Source organism: Sardina pilchardus, chromosome 24, assembly GCF_963854185.1.
Source record: "Sardina pilchardus chromosome 24, fSarPil1.1, whole genome shotgun sequence".
NCBI lineage: Eukaryota > Metazoa > Chordata > Actinopteri > Clupeiformes > Clupeidae > Sardina > Sardina pilchardus.
The window spans coordinates 23248820-23274170 of record NC_085017.1 but is presented as its reverse complement, the minus strand read 5'-3'; the positions used below and the strand labels follow the sequence as shown (position 1 = coordinate 23274170).

The 25351-nt window shown below is 41.7% G+C and overlaps 1 protein-coding gene across 1 annotated transcript in view; it reads left to right on the top strand.

Moving 5' to 3' along the window:
- nudcd1 (NudC domain containing 1) overlaps nt 1-25088 on the top strand; it is a 44960-nt gene extending 19872 nt beyond the window's left edge. Inside the window, exons 6-10 of the mRNA XM_062529902.1 lie at nt 15-222; nt 2672-2816; nt 6467-6592; nt 22340-22499; nt 24042-25088. Coding sequence (XP_062385886.1) covers nt 15-222; nt 2672-2816; nt 6467-6592; nt 22340-22499; nt 24042-24331 — 929 coding nt within the window. The 3' untranslated portion in view covers nt 24332-25088. The remainder of the gene's footprint in view (nt 1-14; nt 223-2671; nt 2817-6466; nt 6593-22339; nt 22500-24041) is intronic.
- Nucleotides 25089-25351: the final 263 nt, after the last annotated feature.

The window sequence follows — 25351 nt, the reverse complement described above, 5'->3', positions numbered from 1 at the left end:
TGTGGCTGTTGCAGATCCCATCTACTTCTGGCAGCAGACGGAGGGGGATCTGACCGTGCATCTGCGTCTGCCCGAGGGGGTGACCAAAGACGCCGTCTGTTTCCGACTCACGGCCGACCAGTTGAGTGTGGGGGTGCAGGGCTCCGACCCCCTGCTGAAGGGGACACTCCATGCCCCAGTGGACCCTGAAGCCAGCGCCTGGACCCTCGAAAACAATAAGAGGTTAGAAAGTTAGAAACGTACATTTAGGGTGCCTCTCATTCATCTTTTTATCTATCCTCCCTTCCTTCCTTCCTTCCTTCCTCGGTCCTCCAGCTTGTTCCCACTGATCTATCCACGATATTCCGCAGCCAACAATGGGGGTCGCCATGACACCAAAACGGTTTTCTATTTCCGGCGAAGCTGCATTGTATCTATTTTAACGTGACGGTTAACGGTGCTTAACATATCATAACGCATATAAAAGTAAACTTTTCTATTTTATATCGGTTATATATGATGTAGTATATACATGCTGAGGGCAGAATTGTCAACATTTCGAAAGAAATCTAAGTTGAGGCATAATCTAGTTAGCTACGGAGAACGCACATGTTAACAGAATGAACGGAAGTTGAAAACCATCGCAACGATGCATATTTCCGGGTTAAGGAATAAGGTGGATAAGGAACACTGGATAGACTATCCCATTGTTGCCACCCCATCATTCTTTATCTAGAATGAGAGCCGAGGAAGGAAGGGAGGATAGATAAAAAGACAAATGAGAGGCACCCTTACATGGGAGCTACACCAGATGCGTAACTGAAGCGTTCCGTTCGCGATGCTTAAAATCCATTTTAGAAGATGGGTCTATTTTTTCCGAATGTACGCGCCACTGTCGCGTCTGGTGTAGCTACTTCCATTGACTATAATGCTGCAACATACGTGTCGCGAACGGAACGCTTCAGTTACGCGTCTGGTGTAGCTCCACTGTTAGACTCTTCGTATGCAATCTTTGAACCAAGTCACATATACAAGAACAAGCCCTATGATGTTGCCTGTTGCCTTTCCTTTTTACTAGATGCCATGTCAGTGATGATTAATTCATTACTTTTCACTTGAAACATTGTAACAAAAGAATCTAATCTAGCACTTATGATCTTTGTTTTGCTCAAATATTCAAATGTGTAAGTCTGCCATCACTGAAACGTAAACCCAGTTGCTAAGTGTTTACCATAGCTGTGTTCACTGAGAGCAGTGTCACTGTTGATTACATCTCTGTTTATTTTGAGTCAGCAAACAAATAGTCTAGTCAGGGTATATTAGCGTGTAGTTTAAACTTGCATGCTAATCAGGATCACATCGCACAACCCCCTTCTCCCTCCCTTTCTCTCTTTTGCTCTTTCTCACACTCTCTCTCTCACACACGAACACACACACACACACTCACACACCAACACACACATATGCACAAAGCAAAAGAAAGGTGAATCATGCATCAATAATTATTTACACATAGGTCCTTAAACAAAAGAAGCAGGATGTAAAGCAGCACATCCTCCCGGCCTTTTGTTCATCTCCGAGCAGAGCAGTGTCCTCAGGACCACCGAGGCCTTTGTGTTCATCCTCCTACTCCTCTCCGCGACCGCCAGCGCCTTGCTCATGCGTTCGTGTGTGTGTGTGTGTGTGTGTGTGTGCATGCATGTGCGCCAACATTTTGCACAAGTGTGTGTGTGCGCACACCAGCGTTTCACAGAGTGTGTTTGTGTGTGTATGTCAGCTTTTCCCACGTGTGTATGTGTGTGTGTGTGTGTGTGTGTGTGTGTGTGTGTGTGTGTGTGTGTGTGTGTGTGTGTGTGTGTGTGTGTGTGTGTTCCTGCGCCAGCATTTCGCACGAGTATATGCTTGTTTGTGTCAATGTTTCACACAAGTGGAGATCCTCTCCAAATCAATACCAATCATATATGAAGAATCTTTTGTGTGTCTGTCTGTCTGTTTGCGGGTATGTGTGTGCTTATTTACACTTGAAAGGCGTCCAAGTGTCATACTATGATGCAGATTATTACACTGAGCGTGGAAGTGTGTATCTATTTTGCTGGATAATATACAATTGGATTTATAAGAATTTGAATTTGATTAAGGAAGCCAGACAAGTGTCTACATCTTTGTCTACATCTTGTTCATTACTGCGAAACTACATGCTGTACAAGTCTAATATAGGTCGAGCTTCTGTTCTAGTATTCCTATTGAATTCAAATGCTGATCCAAGATTCCACTGTATTCGTCATTAATAATAAACAACAAATATCACTACTGACAGGCTGACATGTTCCATGGTGTGATTGTCAGTCTTTTTTTAAGGGAGGATTCAAAGAGTTACCAGGTGTTATTCTTGACATACAAACGCTTCCTGTATTTAAAAGAAACTTGAAAGTTGAATGAACGTTTTTGATGAAACCTTTCAGTCCTGGGAATTGGCACGTAGCCTCTCAGTCTGAACATCCTTTAGTAGCAGCACAAGATCAATAGCGTAAAGAAACTGTGCTGATGTATTTCAAAGTTTTTGTATTGCACTCTGTTTGTGTGTGTGTGCGTGCGTATGTGTGCAAGCATGAGTCTGTGTGTGTGTTTGTGTGTTTGTGTGTGTACATGCATACTTATTTGTGTGTGTGTGTGTGTGTGTGTGTGTGTGTAGTCTGGAGATCTCTCTGCAGAAGCGTGAGGAGGGCCCTATGTGGCCGGAGCTGGTGCTGGGGGACAGGAGAGGGGAGTATGTGGTGACTGAAGAGCAGGCCGCCCTCATCCACGAGAGACTCGCCCACCTCACCACCGACGACATGGTGGGCACCACACCTCATTACATTACATTACATATTACATTACATGTTACATTACATTATATTATATTACATTACATTATATTACATTACATTTAGCAGACACTTTTTTCCATCCAAAGTGACTTACATATGTCAACTTTATTACAAGGGATTACATTGTCATTACATTGACCCCGGAGCAACTTTGGGTTAAGTGCCTTGCACAAGGGTACAGTGGTGGAAGCCGGGATTTGAACCGACAACTTTCAGGCTACTGCATGCTAGCCGAGATCCTTAAAAACTCTTCACTACCACCACCCCACCTCATCTCTGGTCTTCATATATCCTATCTGTCGCTATCCCTTTTTCTATCTCTCTGTCTGTCTGTTTGTTTGTTTGTTTATCCATACAAGGATGATCTGGTGATCTTCATTCCACTTTTATTTCAGTCTCCATTTACAGACTCCTTACTGTCTAGTGTGTGTGTGTCTCTCTCTCTCTCTCTCTCTCTCTCTCTCTCTCTCTCTCTCTCTCTCTCTCTTTCTGCCGGTGATGCAATCTCTCTGCTCTCTTCATCCCCCTCCTCAGCACAGACAGACAGCCTGGTGGGAGCACCATATTTACACTCCCCTCCCCTCCACACTACACCACACTTCAGTCTTCCGTCTTTCTGTCTGTCTGTCTGTCTGTCTGTATGTCTGTCATGCCATCAGTCTGTCGGTTTGCATCCTCCCACTTCACCAAAGACAGGCTGTCAATCTCTCTGCCGTCTGTTTACCTGCCTCTCAGTCTATTTACCTGTCTGTCTGTCTGTTTTCCTGTCGGCTAGCCATGTTTATTCTCCCACCTTCCCACAGAAAGCCTGAGGGAGAGCCGCACACTTCGACTCTATGTCTGTTTATCGTCTATCTGTCTGTCAGTTACTCAGATAGATAGATCGTTACTTTTTTCATCCTGAAGGAATTTTGAGAAATGTTTTAAATGTTCACATTAGCTTTCCTCCGAGGGCATCACTTTTCACTTACTCCTGTAGTGCCCGTCTCTGTTAGTTTCTCGGCCTGTCTGTCAGTGATATTGGCTCTTCCCTTCGCAACAGAGAGCCTGAACATGTGGGAATCGCTGAGCCCTTCATCACTGTGTATCTTCTGCTTTCATCTATTCCTGTGTTAACATTGTAGTTGCCAACCACATGTAAATACATTTATATCTGCATCCTGGACAATGACTGTCATCCACTCTACAGCATTATCATACAGCAGAAGAGCTTGATCAGCTGGAGACTACGCTCCATGACATGCACAACAGACAGACTGAGAAAGTCATTTGTACCCAGGGCCATACAACTGTACAATGCTTCACTGAAGGGAAAAGGAGAGTTGGACTTCTATGCATAGTATACAGTACCCTCCAGAATTATTGGCACCCTTGGTAAAAGTTGACTAAAAATAGGTCTAAAAAATCATCTTTAGGTGATTTATTGTACTCCCACAATGAAAACAATGAGGAAAATTACACCCTGCAAGGGAAGCAAATTTATTCTGAGAAAAAGGAAAATCTCATAAAGAAATAAATGTTTTTAATAAAAACACGTCACTCACAATTATTGGCACCCCTACTTGTAATACCTTCTTAAACCTCCCTTTGTCAATAAAACAGCATGTAATATTCTTCTCTGACACCCCATAAAGATTGAGAATACAAAGTAAGGGATTTAAGACCATTCATCTTTACAAAACCTCCCCAGATCGTCCAGATTGCTAGGTCCACACTTGTGCATTCTTCTCGTTGACTCATCCCACTGTTTTTCTATGGAGTTTAGATCAGGGGACTGCTATGGCAATGTCTGAAGCTTGATTTTGTGTTCAGTAAACAATATTTGTTTTGATCTGTGCATTTGTTTTGGTTCATTGACCTGATGAATGATCCAATCATGACCAACTTTTAGGGCCTTGGCAGAGATTGTTTGATTTCCTTTGAAAATGTTCAGGTTTTTCTTGGTGTTCATGATGCCATGCACCTTAATTAGGTTCCCAAGGCCTTTGGGAATTAAAACAGCCCCACAATAGCACAGCCCCTCCACCATAATTCTGATTAGGCATGGGGTTCTTTTTAGTATAGTCATTCTTCTATGTACGCCAAAGACACCTTAAGTGTTTTTAGCAAAAGAGCATAATTTTATTTTCATCTGACAATAGACCACACTCCCAGACATGTCATGGTACCATTCAGTAACTCCTGCCATTTACATTGCTCATTAAATGACTCTACTGGCTTTAACCTGACATGCTGTCTAAATAATCTATTAGCAGTGAGGTCACTTTTGAAGATTTTTGGGGGGGACTTGGTGACCCCAAGATGATAGCTTTGTCTGTAACTCTCAACAGTGGTTCGTATGGATTTTTTTGCCTATCATACCATCCTCCATACTGTGCGTGGGAGCAAAATAGCCATGGGTCTTTGTCCAAGCATGTTTGCCACATTTCCAGATGATTAGAACCTTTTAGTCATCATTTTAACTGGAAATATAGGCATTTTCAACAAAATACCTAGTTTCCTTAGACATTCTCTTACTTACAAATGTCAACACAATTTCTTTTTATTTCAATTTAGTGTATTCTCTTGTCTCTCCAATGTTGAAAAATGACTAGAGGATATAGCCTCTGAGTGACTTCATTTTCATACCATAGTGAAAAAGAACGTCATGAACTACTTCTGAAAGTTCACAGACACTCTCATTTACTTTAAAACGTTGCATTTACATAGGTAAATGCTCCTGTTAAATGTTGTACATAATATGTTTCAGGGGTGCCAATAATTGTGAGCAAGCTGTTTTTGTTAAAAATATTTATTTCTTAATGAGATTTTCCTTTTTCTCAGAATAAATTTGCTTGCCTTGCAGGGTATATTTTTCCTCATTGTTTTCATTGTGGGAGTACAATAAATCACCTAAAGATTATTTTTTATACCTATTTTTAGTCAACTTTTACCAAGGGTGCCAATAATTCTGGAGGGTACTGTATCTGCACCTCCACCCTCTTATACACTTACATGGCATGACTTACATGTCTACCCTCATGTCTAACTCTTATATTATTACTATGTTAAGTTTATTTTAATTGTCCATATATTTATATTAGTACTGTTATTATTATTACTATGCTTACATTTTGTACTGTACACATTTATTACTGGTCACTAGAATTTTATCTTGCACTGTTGCACTGTTGGACTTATTTGCACTACCAACTTGACACACACCTCAGACTGGATCACAGTACCAATCCTCAGTACATTCATGCATACCTTATCTATAGTATTCTACTGCTCCTTTAGTCATTGTTGATTGTTGATTGTTGATTTGCTTTTTAATCTTCCTGTTTACATTGTTTACATTGTACTGTATGTTGTGTGTGGTGTCTTAAGCTGCTGGGACCTTGAATTTCCCCTTGGGGATCAATAAAGTATCTATCTATCTATCTATCTATCTATATCTTAAACATGAATTAAGTGGTCTGTTCTATATAGATTTGTGTGTGTTTGTGTCTGTCTGTCTGTGTGTGTGTGTGTCTGTGTGTGTGTGTTTGTGTTGGGAAATGTTATCTAAGCCTATGACTGTACTGTAGTCTTTTATGTCCTTCCCCTAACCTCTCTCTTCCGTCTTTTGTCCTCAGAACTCCAACCCTGAGAAGGACAAGCCTCCATGTAACGCTCAGGAACTGGAGGACTGTGACGTGTTTCCAGAGGACAGTTTTAGCCTGATGCGCTTCGACGCAGAGACACTCAAGCCCAGCCACGTGGTAAGACAACACAGCGTGTCTCTCGTTAAGACACACATTATTCTTAGTTTACTAATTCTAAACTATTCCTAGCTTGAGCAGTGGCTTATTCTGTTTTCCTTATTTTTGGGACAATTATATTTGCCTTTTTACGGATTTAATTTGAATGGAATATTTCATTTCTTTTTCAACTAGTGTACCATCTGTTTTGTTACTCTCATCAAAGCAGTGCCATTTTTAAACCCTCAATCCGCATAAAAGGTTGCTGATATAACTCAGCAGCCAATCAAAGGCTGAGTCCTTGTAGTGCTCGTAAAGCAGCTTCCTTGATTGGCTGGAATACTGTATTGCTCAGTTATGAACTACTTTCTTTATTTCCAATTTCCATTTACAAAGCCAGATCTGTGCACACAGAAGTGTTTTGGCAAAAACACAGAACAGACAGCTAGATGAGTTGGAGGTCAATTTGACCAAGAGTCTAAAATAAACCTTTAATTAATTATTTTTTACATGTAGTCTTATTGGAGGATATCCAGAATTAAAAGGGGATGAGAAAATCTTTGCCTATTTAGAGACAGCACCGATATTTAGTTCCAACGATTGCTGAGGGCTTATCAAACATTTCAGATTTTCAAGAGCTTTCCACAAAATCTGAGACGAATGGGCTCGCCTTCACGCGTTTGCCCATGCCTTGAACATTTGCAGGGACGTTTTTTCCCCTTCATACAGTACCTACAGTAGATTTCATTTTGAAAAAATAGCATAGGCTCTTATGCTTAAAGTACTTACCACAGAGGATTTCTTGTCAACAGGGTATTCCAGTGAGAAGTAAGAACTGGCATTATTGTTGTCATACTTACGTAAAAATGATAGGGATATGATCCAGAAATTACAATGTTGTGGCAAGGCGGCCTGGATCAACTCTGTTTATTACCTCCGCCAAGGAGGTTATGTTTTCATCAGGGACCGGCGTATGTTTGTTTGTCTGTCTGTCTGTTTGTTTGTCTGCCTGTCTGTCTGTTTGTTAGCAAGATAACTCAATTAGTAATGGATGGATTTTGATGACATTTTCAGGGAAGGTCAGACATGACCCAAGGAAGAAAGATTACATTTCGGGAGTGATTCGTAACACCGTCAGGATTCCAGAGCCGTTTATGTGTTTTGTTTAGTGGTGTAATGGCATGGTATGGCCACGTGGTGGTGATCTGAATAGTTTAGGTTCAAATGTATGACAACCTAGGAAGAACAATACAGGTGGAGGTCTGCGCTCTCTGAGTGCTTTTCTAGTTCTAGTTCTGGTGCACTATGCGTCATCTTTTACCAAAACACAATTAATTTGATTGCTTTTTCTTATTAATGCAGTTATTTTTTATATAAACCCTGGCTGTAACCAATGAATCTGCCATAGTCTCTGACCCTTATAGCCACTGCCACGCTCTGCCACTCCAACTTGTTTTTTTTTATTAATTACAGATGATAAAAGATGTAAGATTCATTCTGTTTTGTTGGTTAAGAGCACCTCCACCTCGCATTCGCTTTTAATTTGCTGATTTTAGTTAAGCTATTAAATGTTGGAGCACATTCGAATATGGATGGATCCACAAACAATTTTTCCTTCTTATTACCGGTAATATTGCGGAATAGGCCATTTTGTCTTCACAGAGGTCTGCTCTCTTGAGTGGCCTTCTAGTTAGCATATCAAAATCAGTGTAATGAGTGTAATGCTCATGCATGTGCACTTCATTTCACATGAATTAAGATGTACAAAGAAAAGCTGCGTCAAATGTTGCGTACGTACAGTTTCATGCATCAGATTTTTTTTGCTCTTAATCTACTATCCAGGTTTACGCGTACACAATGTTATGGTATGAATTCCACGCATGTCTTTGTACATGGTGCCTCTGAACCCTTGCCTACTTACATCTCTTTAACTTCATTTTTAGCTTCGTTCTAAATTGAGTCTTAAATAGTCTCTAACAAAAAGTAGCATCTCATAGACATGCTGACCTCGTAGGTTTGTGGACTCCACTAAATTAATGAATTCATTCATTATTTAGTTAGGTGGTTTCAAACTTAACCTGCCCCCATCCCCGCCCTGTCCCCATGCACACACACACACACGCTCCCCCCTTAATAAGGACACACACACACACATACACGCTTCCCCCCTGAGTAGGTCCCTCAGCACCCTCCTTGCCTCTCCTTACAATTTTTTATTTTTTTTGGATTATCCAGGATTAAATCCCCTCAAGTGGTCCTCCATGCTTGAGCATGATTTAGTCATCCCCCCTCTCGCTCTGCAGATGACTCACCCATCGTGGCTCTCACGGCTCAGCAGGGCACAGTTCACGCATCCATAGGCTTTTACGCCTGGCCTTTTCACTGAGGGGAAAGGAGCCAGGCAGAAGATGGCTCCAGGACATGGACCAGGGCCAGAACAAGGCCACATCGGGGCCACATCAGGGCCAGATTAGAGCCAGATTAGAGCCAGTCTTTTCGTGTCTTCAATGGATTCAATATTCTATTCTATAATGATGTCAGATCCTGACCTAAGTTTGGTCAGTTCGGTGTTGATTCTGTTTTGTTTTGTTCTCTAGTTTGCATAGTGTGGGGGTGTGTGGGGGAGTGTTTGCCGCATGGGTAAGTTGTCAGACTGTTAGTTCCTTCAAGGATAGGGGCATTATCAACATAATAAATATCTGATTTATATTGTGTGACACTCCCCACTGAGTCAGTATCTCCTTTACCTTCAATCAAGTTCACCTTAACCTAAAGTTTGGACCATTTGAACCCTTCCAAAGTAAAGTTATGTCATACAACGTTTCATGTAATGTAGCCTTTTGACTGTGCTTTACAGTATACGTTTATAATTTCCTTTGAGGAGAAGTGGTGGTACTGTGTGTGATATCCCCAGTCTTAGGTTGATGTAGTATTTGAGATTTACAGTTAGTATTTATAGAATTAGTTTGGAGCAAGTCGTCACGGTGATCAGGGGGGCAAGTTGTGTTTGTGTACTGTAGATCACTACCAGCAGACGTGTACTTCAGTTCATTGTAAAGTGACACACAGCATTTGAAAAGGGAGCAGAGGAGTGTAAGGTGAGTGCAGAAAGGGTGTGTGTCATGTCCACCGCAGGTTTGGGAAATGAAAAGAGGGCAACGATGCATCACATTAAACATTACATTGCAGAGGACTCATTATCAGACGGGAACGAGTCTTTCTCTCGTGTCGGTGAAAGTGTTTCAAAACAGTCGGCCCAAAAAAGAGTTTAGTGTGAGTTCAGTGTGTGAGGTGCAGCAAATGGCCCATGCTGCATATAGAACGTCAAGAAAGGTGGAACCTGCCACACTTGACAGACTTCTTGGACTGGGAGGCAGGACTAGACATTTAATATCTTTACTTTACACCTCACTGTTAAATATATCATCACCATCTACACAGGGTATTAAAACACTCTGGGAACAGGAATTTGGGGTGGAGATTGAAGCCGAACTCTGGGAGGATGCTTTGGAGAGCATACACAAATGTTCTGCTAACTCAAGGCACTGCCTTATTCAGTTTAAGGTGATCCATAGGCTGCATCTTGCAAAAACTAAACTTCATAGAATTTTTTCAGATATCTCCCCCCTGTGTGATAAATGTAAGATTGAAGAGGCCTCTCTTAGTCATAGCTATGCTCTTTGCCCTAAATTGATTTTGTTTTGGTCTGGAATATTTAGAACCATATCAGATATGCTGGAGACAAGACTGGACCCAGACCCACTCCTAGTGGTACTTGGAGTTTCTGACCAATTTAATATGCTACCACCTTGTCAACAGAAACTGTTGGCATATGCTCTGGTTGTAGCAAAGAAACTTATTTTGCAGTTTTGGAAGAAAACTGAGGTCCCATCTGTTAAAATGTGGTTGGAAGAAATGGTTAAACTCCTGCACCTGGAAAGGATGCGGTTTGTCCTTTCAGATAGATTGGAACAGTTTCATAAGATCTGGTCTCCCCTCCTCCAATATCTTGACAGAGTAGGCTGAATTTTACTATGACTCTAATTGTATGCCCCAGTGCCAATACATATCAGGAAGTCCCAGGGGGGGTGGGTTGGGGTGGGAAGTGGGATGGGACATTTGTGTTGTTGCTTGTTTTTGTGTATTTTGTTTGTTTTTCCTTTGCATTTAAACTTGCATATGTTTTGAAAAATGTATGAATGCAGATTATTCCTCAATAAAAAAGATTTGAAAGAACGTCAAGAAAGGCCATTTGGCTTTTTCCAGAATTGTAACTTCGAATTACGCAGTCAGACCGCAGTGTTCCTCTTATATTGAGTCACTGTGTCAGGTAGGATTTGCGTCACCAGACCATACACTTTGTCAAGAGGGCACTAAGGTCACTCCGAGTGCCTTGCTCAAGGGCACAATGAGCCAATTTCACAGTGTCCAGGTGTCTGGCCTAGTTGATGTTAAAGATGCCTTAATTGGCAGGGTAAAACATCTTCCTGTTTCTGTCTTTCCTATAGACTGAGCTGTTCCAGAGGAAGTTAGTTTACACAGTGGCGACATCTTGTGAAATAGGCTAATGGTGGAAGCCGGGTGTTGAACCCACAACTTTTCAGGCTACTACATGCTAGCCCAGCTCCTTCAGCTCCAGCACTACCGCCTCCCCAATTTGTGTGATAACCTTGAAATAATTGATCCAGCAAAACCAATCGCATTGGTCAGTGATTCCTAACATTACTTTTTACTTCGCCACTAATGTTTACAAACTGGCAAGAGACTGCATTGGAAGTAACAATGCGTTTACCTTTGCTGTGTAAATGTGCACATTCTTCTGGCTGCGATTCTTTGATGTTTGTTGGCGTTAGTACTACCACTTCATTGATTCTTCCATTACCACTGCCACTTTCAATTTCAAAAGCGAACGTCATGCCATCTTGTGCCTGATTGGTTCTCCCTCCTGATGGCTGAGGGAAACGTTGGTGCGTTGAGAATAGCCAGACTGTTATCTCTAGTGAAAATAAATGAGCTAAAATAGAGGCAGGCGGGGCCAGACTGTGATTTGTTATATTTCTTTACGAAATGGTTTGTTACTTGTATGTTGTTCACTTCAGGTGTTCAGTTCAGCATTGGATATCTTAATAAAAACAGATTTAAGTTCATGATTTAAGTGCTCTTATTTGTTTAAAAATGACATCAAGTTTGTTAATAGCGACTACTAAAGGTGTAGAATTGAGCACCAGCCAACATGCAACGGCATGGCATTACCGAGGTCTTGAGGTGCAAGCTTGACTTTGTTTGTCCATAGTGTGAGGGTGGCTGTAGCTTTCCTTGGCTGTGTGTCAGAGAAGGCCTGCCTTGATCTCCACTCATGTTGTATTCTTTTCTCATGTGTTCAGTGCGTGGGTGTTTCCATGGATACAGCGGGTTACAATGCCCAGAACCACTAGCCACATGCACGTGATGCGTGCCTCGCTTCTGTGCCACCAGAATCATCTCTTTTTTTTCTTCATAACGTCTGTGTGAACTAAAGAAATGCAAGATTCAAGATTCAAGATTTAATTTATTGTCATTCTCTCATGTTCGCCTGTTCGCCTGTTCGCAAAGAAAATTAAATACTGTCCCACACCACAGTACAGTACCACACATAAAAAAAAAACTAAGAGTCTATACACTCTTATATAGAAATAAAGATCAAGACGGCCTATAGACCTGTTTGTATTCATGCGCTGCTCTTGCTGTGGGCACTAGAGCTGGAATCACTGCTTATATTTCACTAATGTTGAACAGATCAACCCATGGCCATATTTGGTGGTATCTGATCGGTGCTTTGTGTACTTATTAGTCATTTTGGGCTGTTAAAGCTGCATTATGTTTCGCGCAAAGATTGGAGTAACTACCCAAAAAGCTTGCAAACACCACCACAACAGCAACAACAACAACAACAACAACAACTTGCATTTATATAGTCAACGGGGAACCACGCTAACCACCACCAATGTGTAGAACCCTCATGCATGGCAGCCATTACAATGCGTAATGTACCGGAACGCTCTCCACACACCAGCCTGAGATGTTAACTACCAGCCTAGTCGGCAAAGAAAGGACAGCTTGATGATCTACAACGCATGACCTCAGGCTGCATTCGAACCTGGGTCCCTGTGGGCACTAAGCCTGTCCGTGGTACGGGATGCCAACATCCTCTGTGGGCACTAAACCCGTTCGAGGTGCGGGATGCCAACATCCTCTGTGGGCACTAAACCTGTCCGTGGTGTTGGATGGCAACATCACCTGTGCGCTGCGTCTCCCCCAGATGTGCTAACGCGTTAAATGGTCACTTTCGGCCATGTCATGCTCTGAAGGGGTTTTTTGTTTTTTTTCATATTCACAGTGTGTGTTCCCTGACCACAGAGCTACACAAAGCATAGCCTGGGTGGTTACTGGGAACTACATATGTGTTCGTCCGTCTCTCGCTTGACCATATACCATCAAAATTTCAAGATCATACAAAAGTACTTGCTTTTACAAAGAAAAACAGTCTTACATTATTCATACAGATGAAAAGAAGCTGGCGTTTCTGGTTTGCATCCATATTTGGAAATCAATGGAATGGAATTGATGCTGCTTTTGGCTTGTATTGCAAACATAGCCATTGACGCCTGGCTTGGCTTGTAGCCCGTCCGTATTATTTATGCTTTTAAATATTTGAGGTCTGTATGTGTGTTCTCGGTTGGTGTGACAAGCTCCTATTCTTCAAAGAGGGACAGAGAGCCTGGGGCTGGAATGGGGAAGTGAAGGAGGCTGGCGTTTATTGATGGCAGTCGAGGCCTGATGTAGTCATCCCCATAGTACAGCAGGCAGTCTCTCTTTCACACACACACACACACACACACACACAGATACACACACACACACACACACACACACACACACACACACACACACACACTCACTCACACACACACACACACACACACACACACACACACACACACACACACACACACACACACACACACACACACACACACACACACACACACACACACACACACACACACACACAAAACGGCAGGAAGGGCTCTACTCAACTCTCTTTATGAGCATGTCAGCGCTCAAGGCTGGTTTTTCAGTATCTGTCCTCCCCTTAGTCAAGAACACAAACCCTATCAGACCAGACAAGGCAAGGCTGCCCTTGGATTTTCTATTCACAGTCAATATATTGCCATAATTATTTAAAGCAGAATTTGTGGAATATGGAATTGTGGAAAAAACTAGGGCAAGGCTGAAAACCAAAAAGATGGGACATGTTGTTGATTGAAGGTTAAATAATATTATACAGGATTCAGAATCATTTTACTTAGGAATTTGACTTAGCGACACAGCACTTGATATAAAAAAGATGTTGTGATTTTGGATAACATCACCTCTGATGACATTCAATCAAAACAGAGAGCTACAGTAGCTCGCTACTCCCTCCCCCTCCTTCTCGTGCAATTGAAACTCTCCTGAATGCACATCTTGTCAGTGATACGCTGGAACAGTTTATGTTTTTATGATCCAGGTTGGACCAGGCTGTTTTTGTTCAGTGTGTGCAGGGCAGAGACAGCTAGCAGATGGCGAAGTGATGCTTGCTATATGTGACAAAAGAATGTTTTAGCTTAGGGGTCGCTGTGGCGCAACAGGCTACAGAGCTCATGCCATGAACGGGTCCGAGTGTCCACGGGGACCCAGGTTCGAATCCGGCCATCTCCATCTCCCACTTGTTTGCTGTCTACCTCTGCACTTTCCTATCACAATAAAGGCAAAAAGGGCAAAAAAAAAATTATACTTATGCTTAGAGCACCTTTAAGGAAGTCAAAAAGAAGGAAATATATTTTTATTATTATTATTATTATTATTATTATTATTATTATTATTATTAAATAGATGCCACACACAATAAATAAAACAGTAAATAGTACTAAGAACACAATGAATAAGACGCGGATACGTCAGCAGCATTGGTTGTGCCAATTTGTTTACCGGTTGAGTCATTTGGTTGTTGTTGTGCATGTTGCCATTTTTCTCTTTGTTAGCTGTTAATGTTTTTGTTATTTTCCGTAGTCTTCCTTGTCAACTCTGCAGAACTCTGACAGACCTCCTGTGAGAATGCTGTCTTGTTTATTCGTGGTTCACTGAATCACCTCAGTAATTCTCAAGAGCCCTTGTGACCTTTCTGGGAAGCTCTCTGCAAGTGGTTCTGCTTTGCATGACGTCATGAAGTTCCGATAAACTAATCCAATTTATGGATTCTCATGGCTGACGTGTGTTCCTACAAAAAGCCTTATCTTCCAGTTGTCTTTTTGTATATGTATTGTGACGATGATGACAAATGAACAGGATTGAACAGGATCCATGTATCTCATAAAGTTTTGTAATATAGCCTGAGTCCTAACACGATGCCACGACACTGAAAACCATGTGACTCATAACTTCTCCTGTCGTGCCCAGTCATATATTCAGGTTCTCAAGTAGCGATTAATTTAATTTAATTTGAATTGATTTAATCATTAAACTAACGTCATTAAACAGAAATGCACCAATTTTAACATGCCAATATCAACAATAGGCCTAAAGTATAATGCCACTATCTAAAGTTAAAGCAAATCACCTTCTAGACATCATAATTGAAAGCTCAAATGACCCAATACTACATTTTTTAGCATATTATATTTCGGATTAATTATGAATTAATCAAAAACTCAAAATCATTTTCTATCAAAAGTCTGGAGCCTTCATTGTCCCTATGGGATCCTGCGGAGCTTAGCTCGTAGGCTGAAAATCTGATTCTGAGAATGACATTGATTCCCTTTGTGCATAAGTCCTTCACAAGTGGCGTACACTTCATAGGAGTATTATGCAAGTGATGTCCTTAGATGCACACTGTCCTGATAAGAGGGATTTGTTGTCAATGTCGGCTCCAGGCCTTTTGAACCCATGCCTGGCTCTATTTAGATGGAATCTTTTATGTTTTTAAACACAATGTAAAATATATGCTATTTTGGGTGAATACGTATGAATATGATGAATATGAAATTAACCTTGTGCTGATCATTTGACATAGATGAATGAGTTAGTTGTATCACACACAATAAATGTGATTTCTTGCCCTTTAAATGTGAAACCGTATTATTATAACTTTTTGTGCTTTCTCTAGTAGAGATACCAGAGTTTGTCCAGCCAAACATGTTTTCTTTAATAGAACATTTTAACATAGACATTTAATCAACTTTTCAATAATGGAATAGCTGTTAAAAAATGTAAAAAAAATGTGTCCTAGTGTCTTGACTAGTCAGACTCTGCTATAGGCGATGTGGTTTCAAGGGCTGCACGCAAGTGTATTTGATCAGAATAAAATCACTATATCTCAGACTGACTAGTTGGTCACTGGTCATGGCCAATCACATGAAAATCAGCTAATTCTGGTCACCGGCGCATCTCTATTCTCTAGCAGACCTTTGTGTTTCTACTAGTTACAGAAGTCTGTCTAAACTAATGTTTCTAAACATCCTCTACTTTCTTTTTTATATTTCAATTCAAACGTCATTTTTTTTGTCATCTCAATGTCATCTTTTTTTTTTTTTTTTTTTTAATAATGCCTCCCTGTGTCATGAGGCTACATTTGACTGCAGCACAACGTGACGGAACATTCCAGAAATAACTAGAAATGCAATTCCAAGGAATTACCAGTGCATGAAAATGCAAAAATATATAGATAGATAATGTAGATATGGTTACTAAGGTGTAGCTAGGTTAAACATGGTGGTTGCATAGTTTAAAGACAGTTGATGTGTGAAGGTAGACAGTTTAAAGCTTAAACATTCCAGTTGTAACTTAACTAATGATTTCTAAAAGGTATGATAAAATGTTATCTAACTATGTTAACAATGATAACCAGGTTGATTGGTTTACTTAGCTAATGATTTCTAACAGTTATGGTAAAAATGTTAACAATGCTAACAATGTTAACTATGTTAACAATGTTAACCAGGTTGATTAGCTAACCTAGCTAATGATTTCTATCAGTTATGCTAAAAATGCTAACTATGCTAACAATGCTAACTATGCAAACCAGGTTGATTAGCTAACTTAGCTAATCATTTCTAACAGTTATGCTAACAATGCTAACTATGATAACAATGCTAACTAGGTTGATTAGCTAACTTAGCTAATCATTTCTAGCAGCTATGCTAAAAATGCTAACAATGCTAACTATGCTAACCATGTTAACTAGGTTGATTAGCTAACTTAGCTAATCATTTCTAGCAGCTATGCTAAAAATGCTAACTATGCTAACAATGCTAACCATGCTAACTAGCTAACTTGCTACTGAGGACTTCTATTTTGAAACATTTGTTGATAGGGTATCCATGGCTGCCACTATTGGGAATAAAGAAGTTACTGTAGTAAAATCATGTTGGTTGCTATGGAAACGGTCATAAACGCTTAATTTAAATGGTTGCTATGTTGGTTGCTAGGTACATGGAGGTCTCATGTAGTTGACTGGAGGCATAGTTGATGATAACTGACAGTTGGAATGGTTGAACAGTTAAATAGTTGAGTAGTTTCAATGGTTAAATGATTTAATAGTGTATTATTGCAGTGAGGACTTTTATTTTGAAACAGTTGTGGAAAGAGGAAACAGTTAACAGGATATGTAGTCTTCACAGAGAGATTGTATGCTTAAAGCCTGAGAGAGAGAGAGAGAGCTGCTGCAGGTGGGGCTGGCCACCTGGCATAAGATTCTAATTGCTTAACGATCCGACTGTGATGTCATAGAGGCCAATGTTAAGTCTATGGGGAAATTTTTAATAGTTTTTAATTTATAGTTTAAAAAGTATAAAAGTTACAAAGTTGAAAAATACATAGCAGCATGCCCCTATTTAAGACCTACGTTGCGACGTTTGAATGAAGTTTCTAAGTTAAACGGTTCAAGCTGAATAGAAAAAATGAATTTGATCAGCGGAATAATAACTAGAAATGCAATTCCAAGGAATTACCAGTGCATGAAAATGCAAAAATATATAGATAGATAATGTAGATATGGTTACTAAGGTGTAGCTAGGGTAAACATGGTGGTTGCATAGTTTAAAGAGAGTTAATGTGTGAAGGTAGACAGTTTAAAGGTTAAACATTCCAGTTGTAACTTAACTAATGATTTCTAAAAGGTATGTTAAAATGTTAACAATGATAACCAGGTTGATTGGTTTACTAAGCTAATGATTTCTAACAGTTATGGTAAAAATGTTAACAATGCTAACTATGTTAACAATGCTAACCAGGTTGATCAGCTAACTTAACTAATGATTTCTAACAAAAATGTTTAAAATGTTAACTATGCTAACAATGCTAACTATGCTAACCAGGTTGATTAGCTAACCTAGCTAATGATTTCTATCAGTTATGCTAAAAATGCTAACTATGCTAACTATGCTAACCAGGTTGATTAGCTAACTTAGCTAATCATTTCTAGCAGTTATGTTAAAAATGTTAACTACGTTAACAATGTCAACTATGCTAACAATGCCAACCAGGTTGATTAGCTAACTTAGCTAATCATTTCTAGCAGTTATGTTAAAAATGCTAACTATGCTAACAATGCTAACTATGTTAGCAATGCTAACTAGGTTGATTAGCTAACTTAGCTAATCATTTCTAGCAGCTATGCTAAAAATGCTAACGATGCTAACTATGCTAACCATGCTAACTAGCTAACTTGCTACTGAGGACTTTTATTTTGAAACATTTGTTGATAGGGTATCCATGGCTGCCACTATCAGGAATAAAGAAGTTACTGTAGTAAAATCATGTTGGTTGCTATGGAAACGGTCATAAACGCTTAATTTTGATGGTTGCTATGTTGGTTGCCAGGTACATGGAGGTCTCATGTAGTTGACTGGAGGCATAGTTGATGATAACTGACAGTTGGAATGGTTGAACAGTTAAATAGTTGAGTAGTTTCAATGGCTAAATGATTTAATAGTGTATTATTGCAGTGAGGACTTTTATTTTGAAACGGTTGTGGAAAGACGAAACAGGTTAACAGGATATGTAGTCTTCACAGAGAGTTGTATGCTTAAAGCCTGAGAGAGAGAGGGCTGCTGCAGGTGGGGCTGGCCACCTGGCATAAGATTCTAATTGCTTAACGACCCGACTGTGATGTCATAGAGGCCAATGTTAAGTCTATGGGGAAATTTTTAATAGTTTTTAATTTATAGTTTAAAAAGTATAAAAGTTACAAAGTTGAAAAATACTTAGCAGCATGCCCCTATTGAAGACCTACGTTACAACGTTTGAATGAAGTTTCTAGGTTAAACGGTTCAAGCTGAATAGAAAAAATGAATTTGGTAAGCGGAATAATAAGAAGAAGAAGAAGAAGCCTAGGAAGAACAGTACAGTGCATTTTCATGCACTGTAACTAGTGCAGTCCCTACAATAGCAGTCAATTATAAGATACATTCAAAATGTGTCTGTGTATGCCATGTGGATGAATCAGGTGTCAAGGTGTGCTGGCTCAGGCTGCTGAAGGTTAATATCCTTTCTTAACTATCTCCGAGTTCTTTTGGGATGACAATCGGGGATGAATTGTCATCATGACATTGCCATTGGTTTTAGAGAGCACTGATGCTCTTCCACAATAAGCAAAGTGAAAAAAAAGTTTCTTGCCTCCAAACTTTGTGTGAATACTGCCTTGGTATGGTATTCTGTACCCTGCATTGTTTTGCTAGCAAGTGGTGCACAGAGCTGATGATTACGCTTTTTAGATGCACCAAGCGGTAATTTTGTGTGAATTTGAAAGAACATAAAGCACATCTAACCAGTGCAATCATGGACAGCTATCCTTTATTTCGTCCCCTAAATGCCTCCCAAATTGTGTTGTTTTTGTCTTTTTTTTTTTTTTTTGTAGTTGAGTTTTGTGAAGTCTTGCATTTTTTCACAAGACTGGGTGTAAAGTGGCAGACGGGAAAAGCGAGAGAGAGAAAAAACCCCAGCTGACCCAGGCAAAGGCTCAGAGAAATATAATGAGTCTGAGGAGAGGAGAGAGATGTGCGCTGGGCGCCCTCTCCTTCCAGAGCTGTTTCATTATCAGGGCGCCGCTCTGGCGCTCCACATCTGCCTGAGACCAGCTCCGCACACTGGCACACACATGGGGGGGGGGGGGGGGGGTAGGAGGGTGGTCGGGGGGGGGGGCTGAGGTGGGGGTGTTGGAGGTAAAATCGTTCTGGACTTTGGACTTTCATTTCCTGAGTGGTTTCATTACCACGGTACTGCACACACCCATGGACACTTCACATCTGCCTGAGACCATCTCAGCACCCAGGCACAGGTGTGTGTGTGTATGTGTGTGTGTGTGTGTGTGTGTGTGTGTGTGTGTGTTGGGGGGTGGGGGTAGGGGTAGAGTCCACGTTATTAATTCTTTTATTAATAACGTGGACTGGTGAATGAAGTTGGGGTAGGGGGGGTTAGTGATGGGATGAAGAGGCATAGAGGGGGGGGGACTATTGGACTTATCTCCTGCTCAGAGAAATTCACATTAATCTGTACCTATTACAAAATAACACCGCATGTTGTGGATTCACACAAACTTGGAGACATTATTTCAGCTTGTGCGATGAGAGACGTGTCTGTAACTACAAAACTAGTATACTTTGGAGATGCTTGTGCTTAGGTGCCTGGGTGCCTGAGTGCGCGTCATGCGCCACGTTTTGAAACTTCACACGAGTCCTGAGGGTGCTCGTGGCACTCTGGTTAATGAACTGCTAAGTTTTGGAGAGCTCGGCGCTGCCGCATCTGTGCCCGCTGAGAGGCCGAGGCCGAGCCGTGGCGCTCTCGTGCGCTCGTGCGCTGCGCTCCGGCGGTAAGGATCACCCGGCGCGTGGGAGAGGAGGACGCTGGGGAGGAGAACTCCGCCGGCAGCTTTTCTACGCTTTTACTCTGCTTATTGATTTTTATTGATCTGCTCAATTATTTACGGACGGTTTTTGAAACTCTGTTGATGAAGATGACCCCCCACGTGTGGGAAAAGCCTCAGACAGGAGCTCTCCGCGTTTACTGGCTCACACCGAGCTTTTTTTCAACCACTTTTCTTCAGAAATGTACTGTTGAAGGGTAGGCATGTTGATGATATTGCTCAGATAATAGCAAATATTGAGCTTTGTTTTGAACAAATTGTGTAATTATCTGCGAGGACTGCTTCTTGTTCAGTCCTGCAGTGGCAGTTTGCTCCAACACTGTCTTCAGATTTTGAGAATAATGCGGTGTTGTTCCAAATCACCGTGATCACAAGAAAAGTGCAGTCTAGGAGCGAGCCTCCCCGTGGTCCGTGTGATGTGAATGCTACTCTCTAATCACCTGGAGTTCTCTACCTTAATAGACTCAACAGCCATTAGTTCCTCTGTAGCATGACATTAAGCCACATTCAGCCAGATGATAATGCCACTCTCTGGAGTACTAACCCAGTGAGATGAGTCTGGCCTCACCAAATGGATGCTGTTTAACGTTGAAGCTGTGCCAAATTGTAACAGAATGTATTTATTTATTTAGTTAATTAATTTAATTATTTTTTTCATTATTATTTGTACTTCTCACACATGGTATTTTTTTGCATGGTGCTTTTGTCATTAACAGGTAGACGAAACCTACTGATCAAGTAAGAATGCACTAGAATGGGTGTGAATAGTTTTGTGCTGAAAGGGATGTATAGGCTCTGGAACGACCCACTTTCAGTGAATTATGCTAAAATAGGCTGGCGGTGGCAAACGGTGTTATTATTTGCACCAAAAAGAGAAAGGTATGGGTAGGTAAAGGTCTTACCTAACACTGCGGCACACGAAAGATGAGCTGATTTCTCAAAAGGTTGCCATGCTCCTTTAATTAGGAGACTCTCGTGTTCCAGCTCCTCTCAACAGAGCGGACGCAAGCTGCTGTGAAGCGGCATCCAAAGAGATCACCGACACATCGCTCACGTCTCTGTGGGAATCTGTACGCCGGTTTCTCGTACACCGATTCAGCCTAGGCCTAGACTAAAAGGCTTTTTATTCTTTTACAAAAATGGAGATTTCCATTGAAGTTCTTTTTTTAGTCAAGGACAAGGCTTAATCCCCGTCCAGGAAACTGTTCCTCTGTGTCTGACATGATTAGAGAAAAGACAGCCTTGACAGTGTCATGCCTAGATGAGCTTGTGTGTGGCTTGTCCTTCAACGTGACAGCTTGACGTATGTGTGAACTATGGCCACTCAGAGCCAGGCTGTGATCACAGCGCTGCCTAGACAGACATGAGGTGCGCTAATTCAGGCCCGCTGTATAATATGATCAAAACGCCTATTCTCTGCCGTGGCCGGTAGAGAAATAATAGCATCTCCTCAAAAGAGCTCTCTGAAGAGCTGTCCACTCCACGGCAAGTCTGCCCTAATAGCTGATTTTTAGTTTCAGGTCATTTTAATGGATTTCTCATCCGCTCCCAACCAATTTGAGATCCACCCTTAATATATCATTAAAAAGAGAACTCGGGCCAAGAGCAGAGCGTTGGGCCTATCACGCAGTGTTATTAACCAAAGCGAGACGGCAGTCCCGCATCGGCATTCCGAGCCAGATTCCGATGACCTTGTGGGAGGACTGATACTGATATATGACGACCTCCACCAGATGGTCAGTCAGGTGGCCTCTGAGAGTTTTGTTTTTGTTTTTGTTTTGTTTGTTTGTTTGTTTGTTTGTTTGTTTATCAGTGCTGTCTCTGCCTAGGTAAACCTGGGCAGCCACCAGTACCTGTTCAGTGTGGACGTGAGCCCGACGGACATGCCATGTTTCTGCCTGCGGCACGATGTGGATGCTCTGCTTTGGCAGCCCCGGCCCGACCAGCCTGATGCCATGTGGGAGCACATTGCCACCTTTAACGCCCTTGGTAAGCAGGCCGGGAGACTGGGGGGGAAATAGCAATCATCGTTTGTGTGTGTGTGTGTGTGTGTGTGTGTGTGTGTGTCCGTGTACTTGTCCCTCTATCTTTGTGTGTGTGTTTGTCTGTTCCTGTTCCTCTGTCTTTGTGTGCATGTGTATGTGTGGGTAAGAGTGTGTCTGCACGTGCGTGCGCCTGTGTGTGTGTGTGTGTACTTGTCCCTCTATCTTTGTGTGTGTGTTTGTCTGTTCCTGTTCCTCTGTCTTTGTGTGCATGTGTGTGGATAAGAGTGTGTCTGTGCGTGCGTGCGCCTGTGTGTGTGGATGTGAGTGTGTGCCCTTGTGCTTCTTTGCATGCACTCCTGTATGTATGGTGGTGTTTGTGCACGCTTATTTGCATATGTTCCTGTGTGTGTGCTTAAGTGTGTGTGTGTGTGTGTGTGTGTGTGTGTGTGTGTGTGTGTGTGTGTGTGTGTGAACGAACGAGTGTGTGTGTGTATGTGCATACGTGTTTGTTTGCATGTGCTCCTGTAATTGTGTGTTTGTGTGCATGTGAATGCATTTATATGTGCTTAGTGGCATGGATTGCCATGTGTCTGTGCCATCTGTATATATATATGTGTGTGGGTGTGTGTGTGTGTCTTTGTGGATGTGTACGTGCACATGCGTTTGTTTCTCTCTGTGTGTGTGTGTGTGTGTGTGTGTGTGTGTGTGTGTGTGTGTGTGTGTGTGTGTGTCCCTGCATACATGTTTGTTTGCATGTGGTCTTGTATATATATACTGTATATGTGGGTGTGTATGTGTGTGTGTGTGTCTTTGTTGATGTGATGTGCGTTTGTGTGTGTGTGTGTGTGTGTGTGTGTGTGTGTGTGTGTGTGTGTGTGTCTGCATACATGTTTGTTTGCATTTGCTCTTGTATATATTTATATGGCTGATTCCTTTTAGGTGATCTCTGAAAGCTTGCAGAATAGACACTTGTTTTTATGGTTGTTATGCTTCCTACATTCCACTGTTTCACATCTGTAGTCCTTGTATTTCACCAAAAGACAGTCCTGTCTCTGCTACACTGGCATCAAAATCATACTTGCAGCACCATCGGCAAATCACACTCGGTAAATTGTGGCTCTAATGCTAGCCTTAAAAAACACAATAAAAAACATTTGGAAAGGCACCATGAAAATTATGTTTCTTTTGGAATGCTTGCAAGCAGAGGTTGTTTCTTTATTTTGATGCCAATAAATCCATTTAAATCTCCTGTAAATCATTTTTATGTGCCATCCGTGGTGGTGTCTGCTTGGTGTGGTGAAAGCATTTGCCAGCTTGAGCTGAGCCACCAGACTATGACGAACATCACCATTAAATCCAGCTCATCTCTGCATGTTGTTCACTCGAAATAACTTGTTTTTTTTCCGTCTGCATATTTTTTTAAAGCCCTTCGTAAGTTAAAATGGAAAAGAGCGGAATAGCGTTTGCTTTTGGGTTAGATAAAACTCATCAAGCGAACCTTTCAGCTGCCAGTCAATGTTGTGCACGTTCTGCTCCTGTCTCCCAGGTTATGTCCAGGCGTCGAAGCGCGACAAGAAGTTTGCGACCTGCGCTCCCGACTTCTCGTTCGCCGCGCTGGGCGAGTGCCTGCGCCGGGTCTTCCTGTACCGGCAGCCGTCGCCCGTGGACACCGTCCTCTTCAACAGGAAGCAGGGCCGCCAGGTGGGCCAAGTCGCCAAGCAGCAGGTGGCCAGCCTGGACACCAACCAGCCCATGTTGGGCTTCAAGGCCTCCAATGAGAGACTGTACGTGTTGACCTCCAACAACCTGTTCGTCCTCAAGATCAACAACCAGTGAGCAGCGACCCGCAAAAGAGATAGGTCAGGTCACGAGGTCAAAGGTCGTCCATTAGTCAGTCAATGGAGACTATTAGGACTGTAAGGGTGAGGCAGACCTCCACTCTGTTGTACGGGTCCCATGTGAATTCATTTAAACACAGTGTCATTCCATATCTGTATGTCAGTCCTTTGTAAGATGCATAAAGCTGCTCCTAAGTGATGCTGAGGTTTAACGCGGTTACATATAAATGTGTGCAACTGCACAGCCAGGAATGGACCACACATTCTGACATTATACCGGTAAAACAGATGCACTTCTTTTAGTCTCTGCACGCCCAAAGAGTTCTTTCTGGTGAATAGCAAATATGAAACGTGTATCAGAAAAAAGCAGTGCATTTTCCCCTATCATGTTTAAAAACACGTGTTTGACCACATGTTCTCTCCTCTTGGGGTCTACATGTCCCTTTTGTGTTATAAATAGATGAATGATAGGGTGCTCTTCAGGTGATCACCTTAATGAATGTATGCGGATGGCTGAGTCTAATAAATATCCGTATGATTTGGCAGAGTTCGCTGGTCCTGGTCCTTAATGATGGTAATTAGCTATTGCTAATTGTTTAGCTCTCATTGTTTATCGCGCTGCACCTGCTCGTTCATGATTAGCGCTGATTCCTCATTCGGTCTGACTTGAGTTGCTGCTTATCTCCCACTTTACTTGAGCACGTCTTCGTTCATCTAAACAATATGACAACAATACATCTTAAATCAGTAGCGTTGTGTTCCCTGTCCTTCTGTTTCTTTTGTCTAGTTTTTTTGGGGGGGGGTTTTGTTGGTGGCGGTGGTGTTGTTGTTGTTGTCGTCTGAGTTTAGGAAGAGCCTCTTTGTGTGTTCTGCAACAGCTGACAGATGTCTGAGGTAGTCTGTGTACCAACTCATGACTCACACCTAAGAGCATCCAGAAGAAGGCTGCTGCTGCTGCTGCTTAGCCAAAGGCTGGAGACCAACAGATGCAGCAGGGTTTCAAGTGAATCCGACTGGG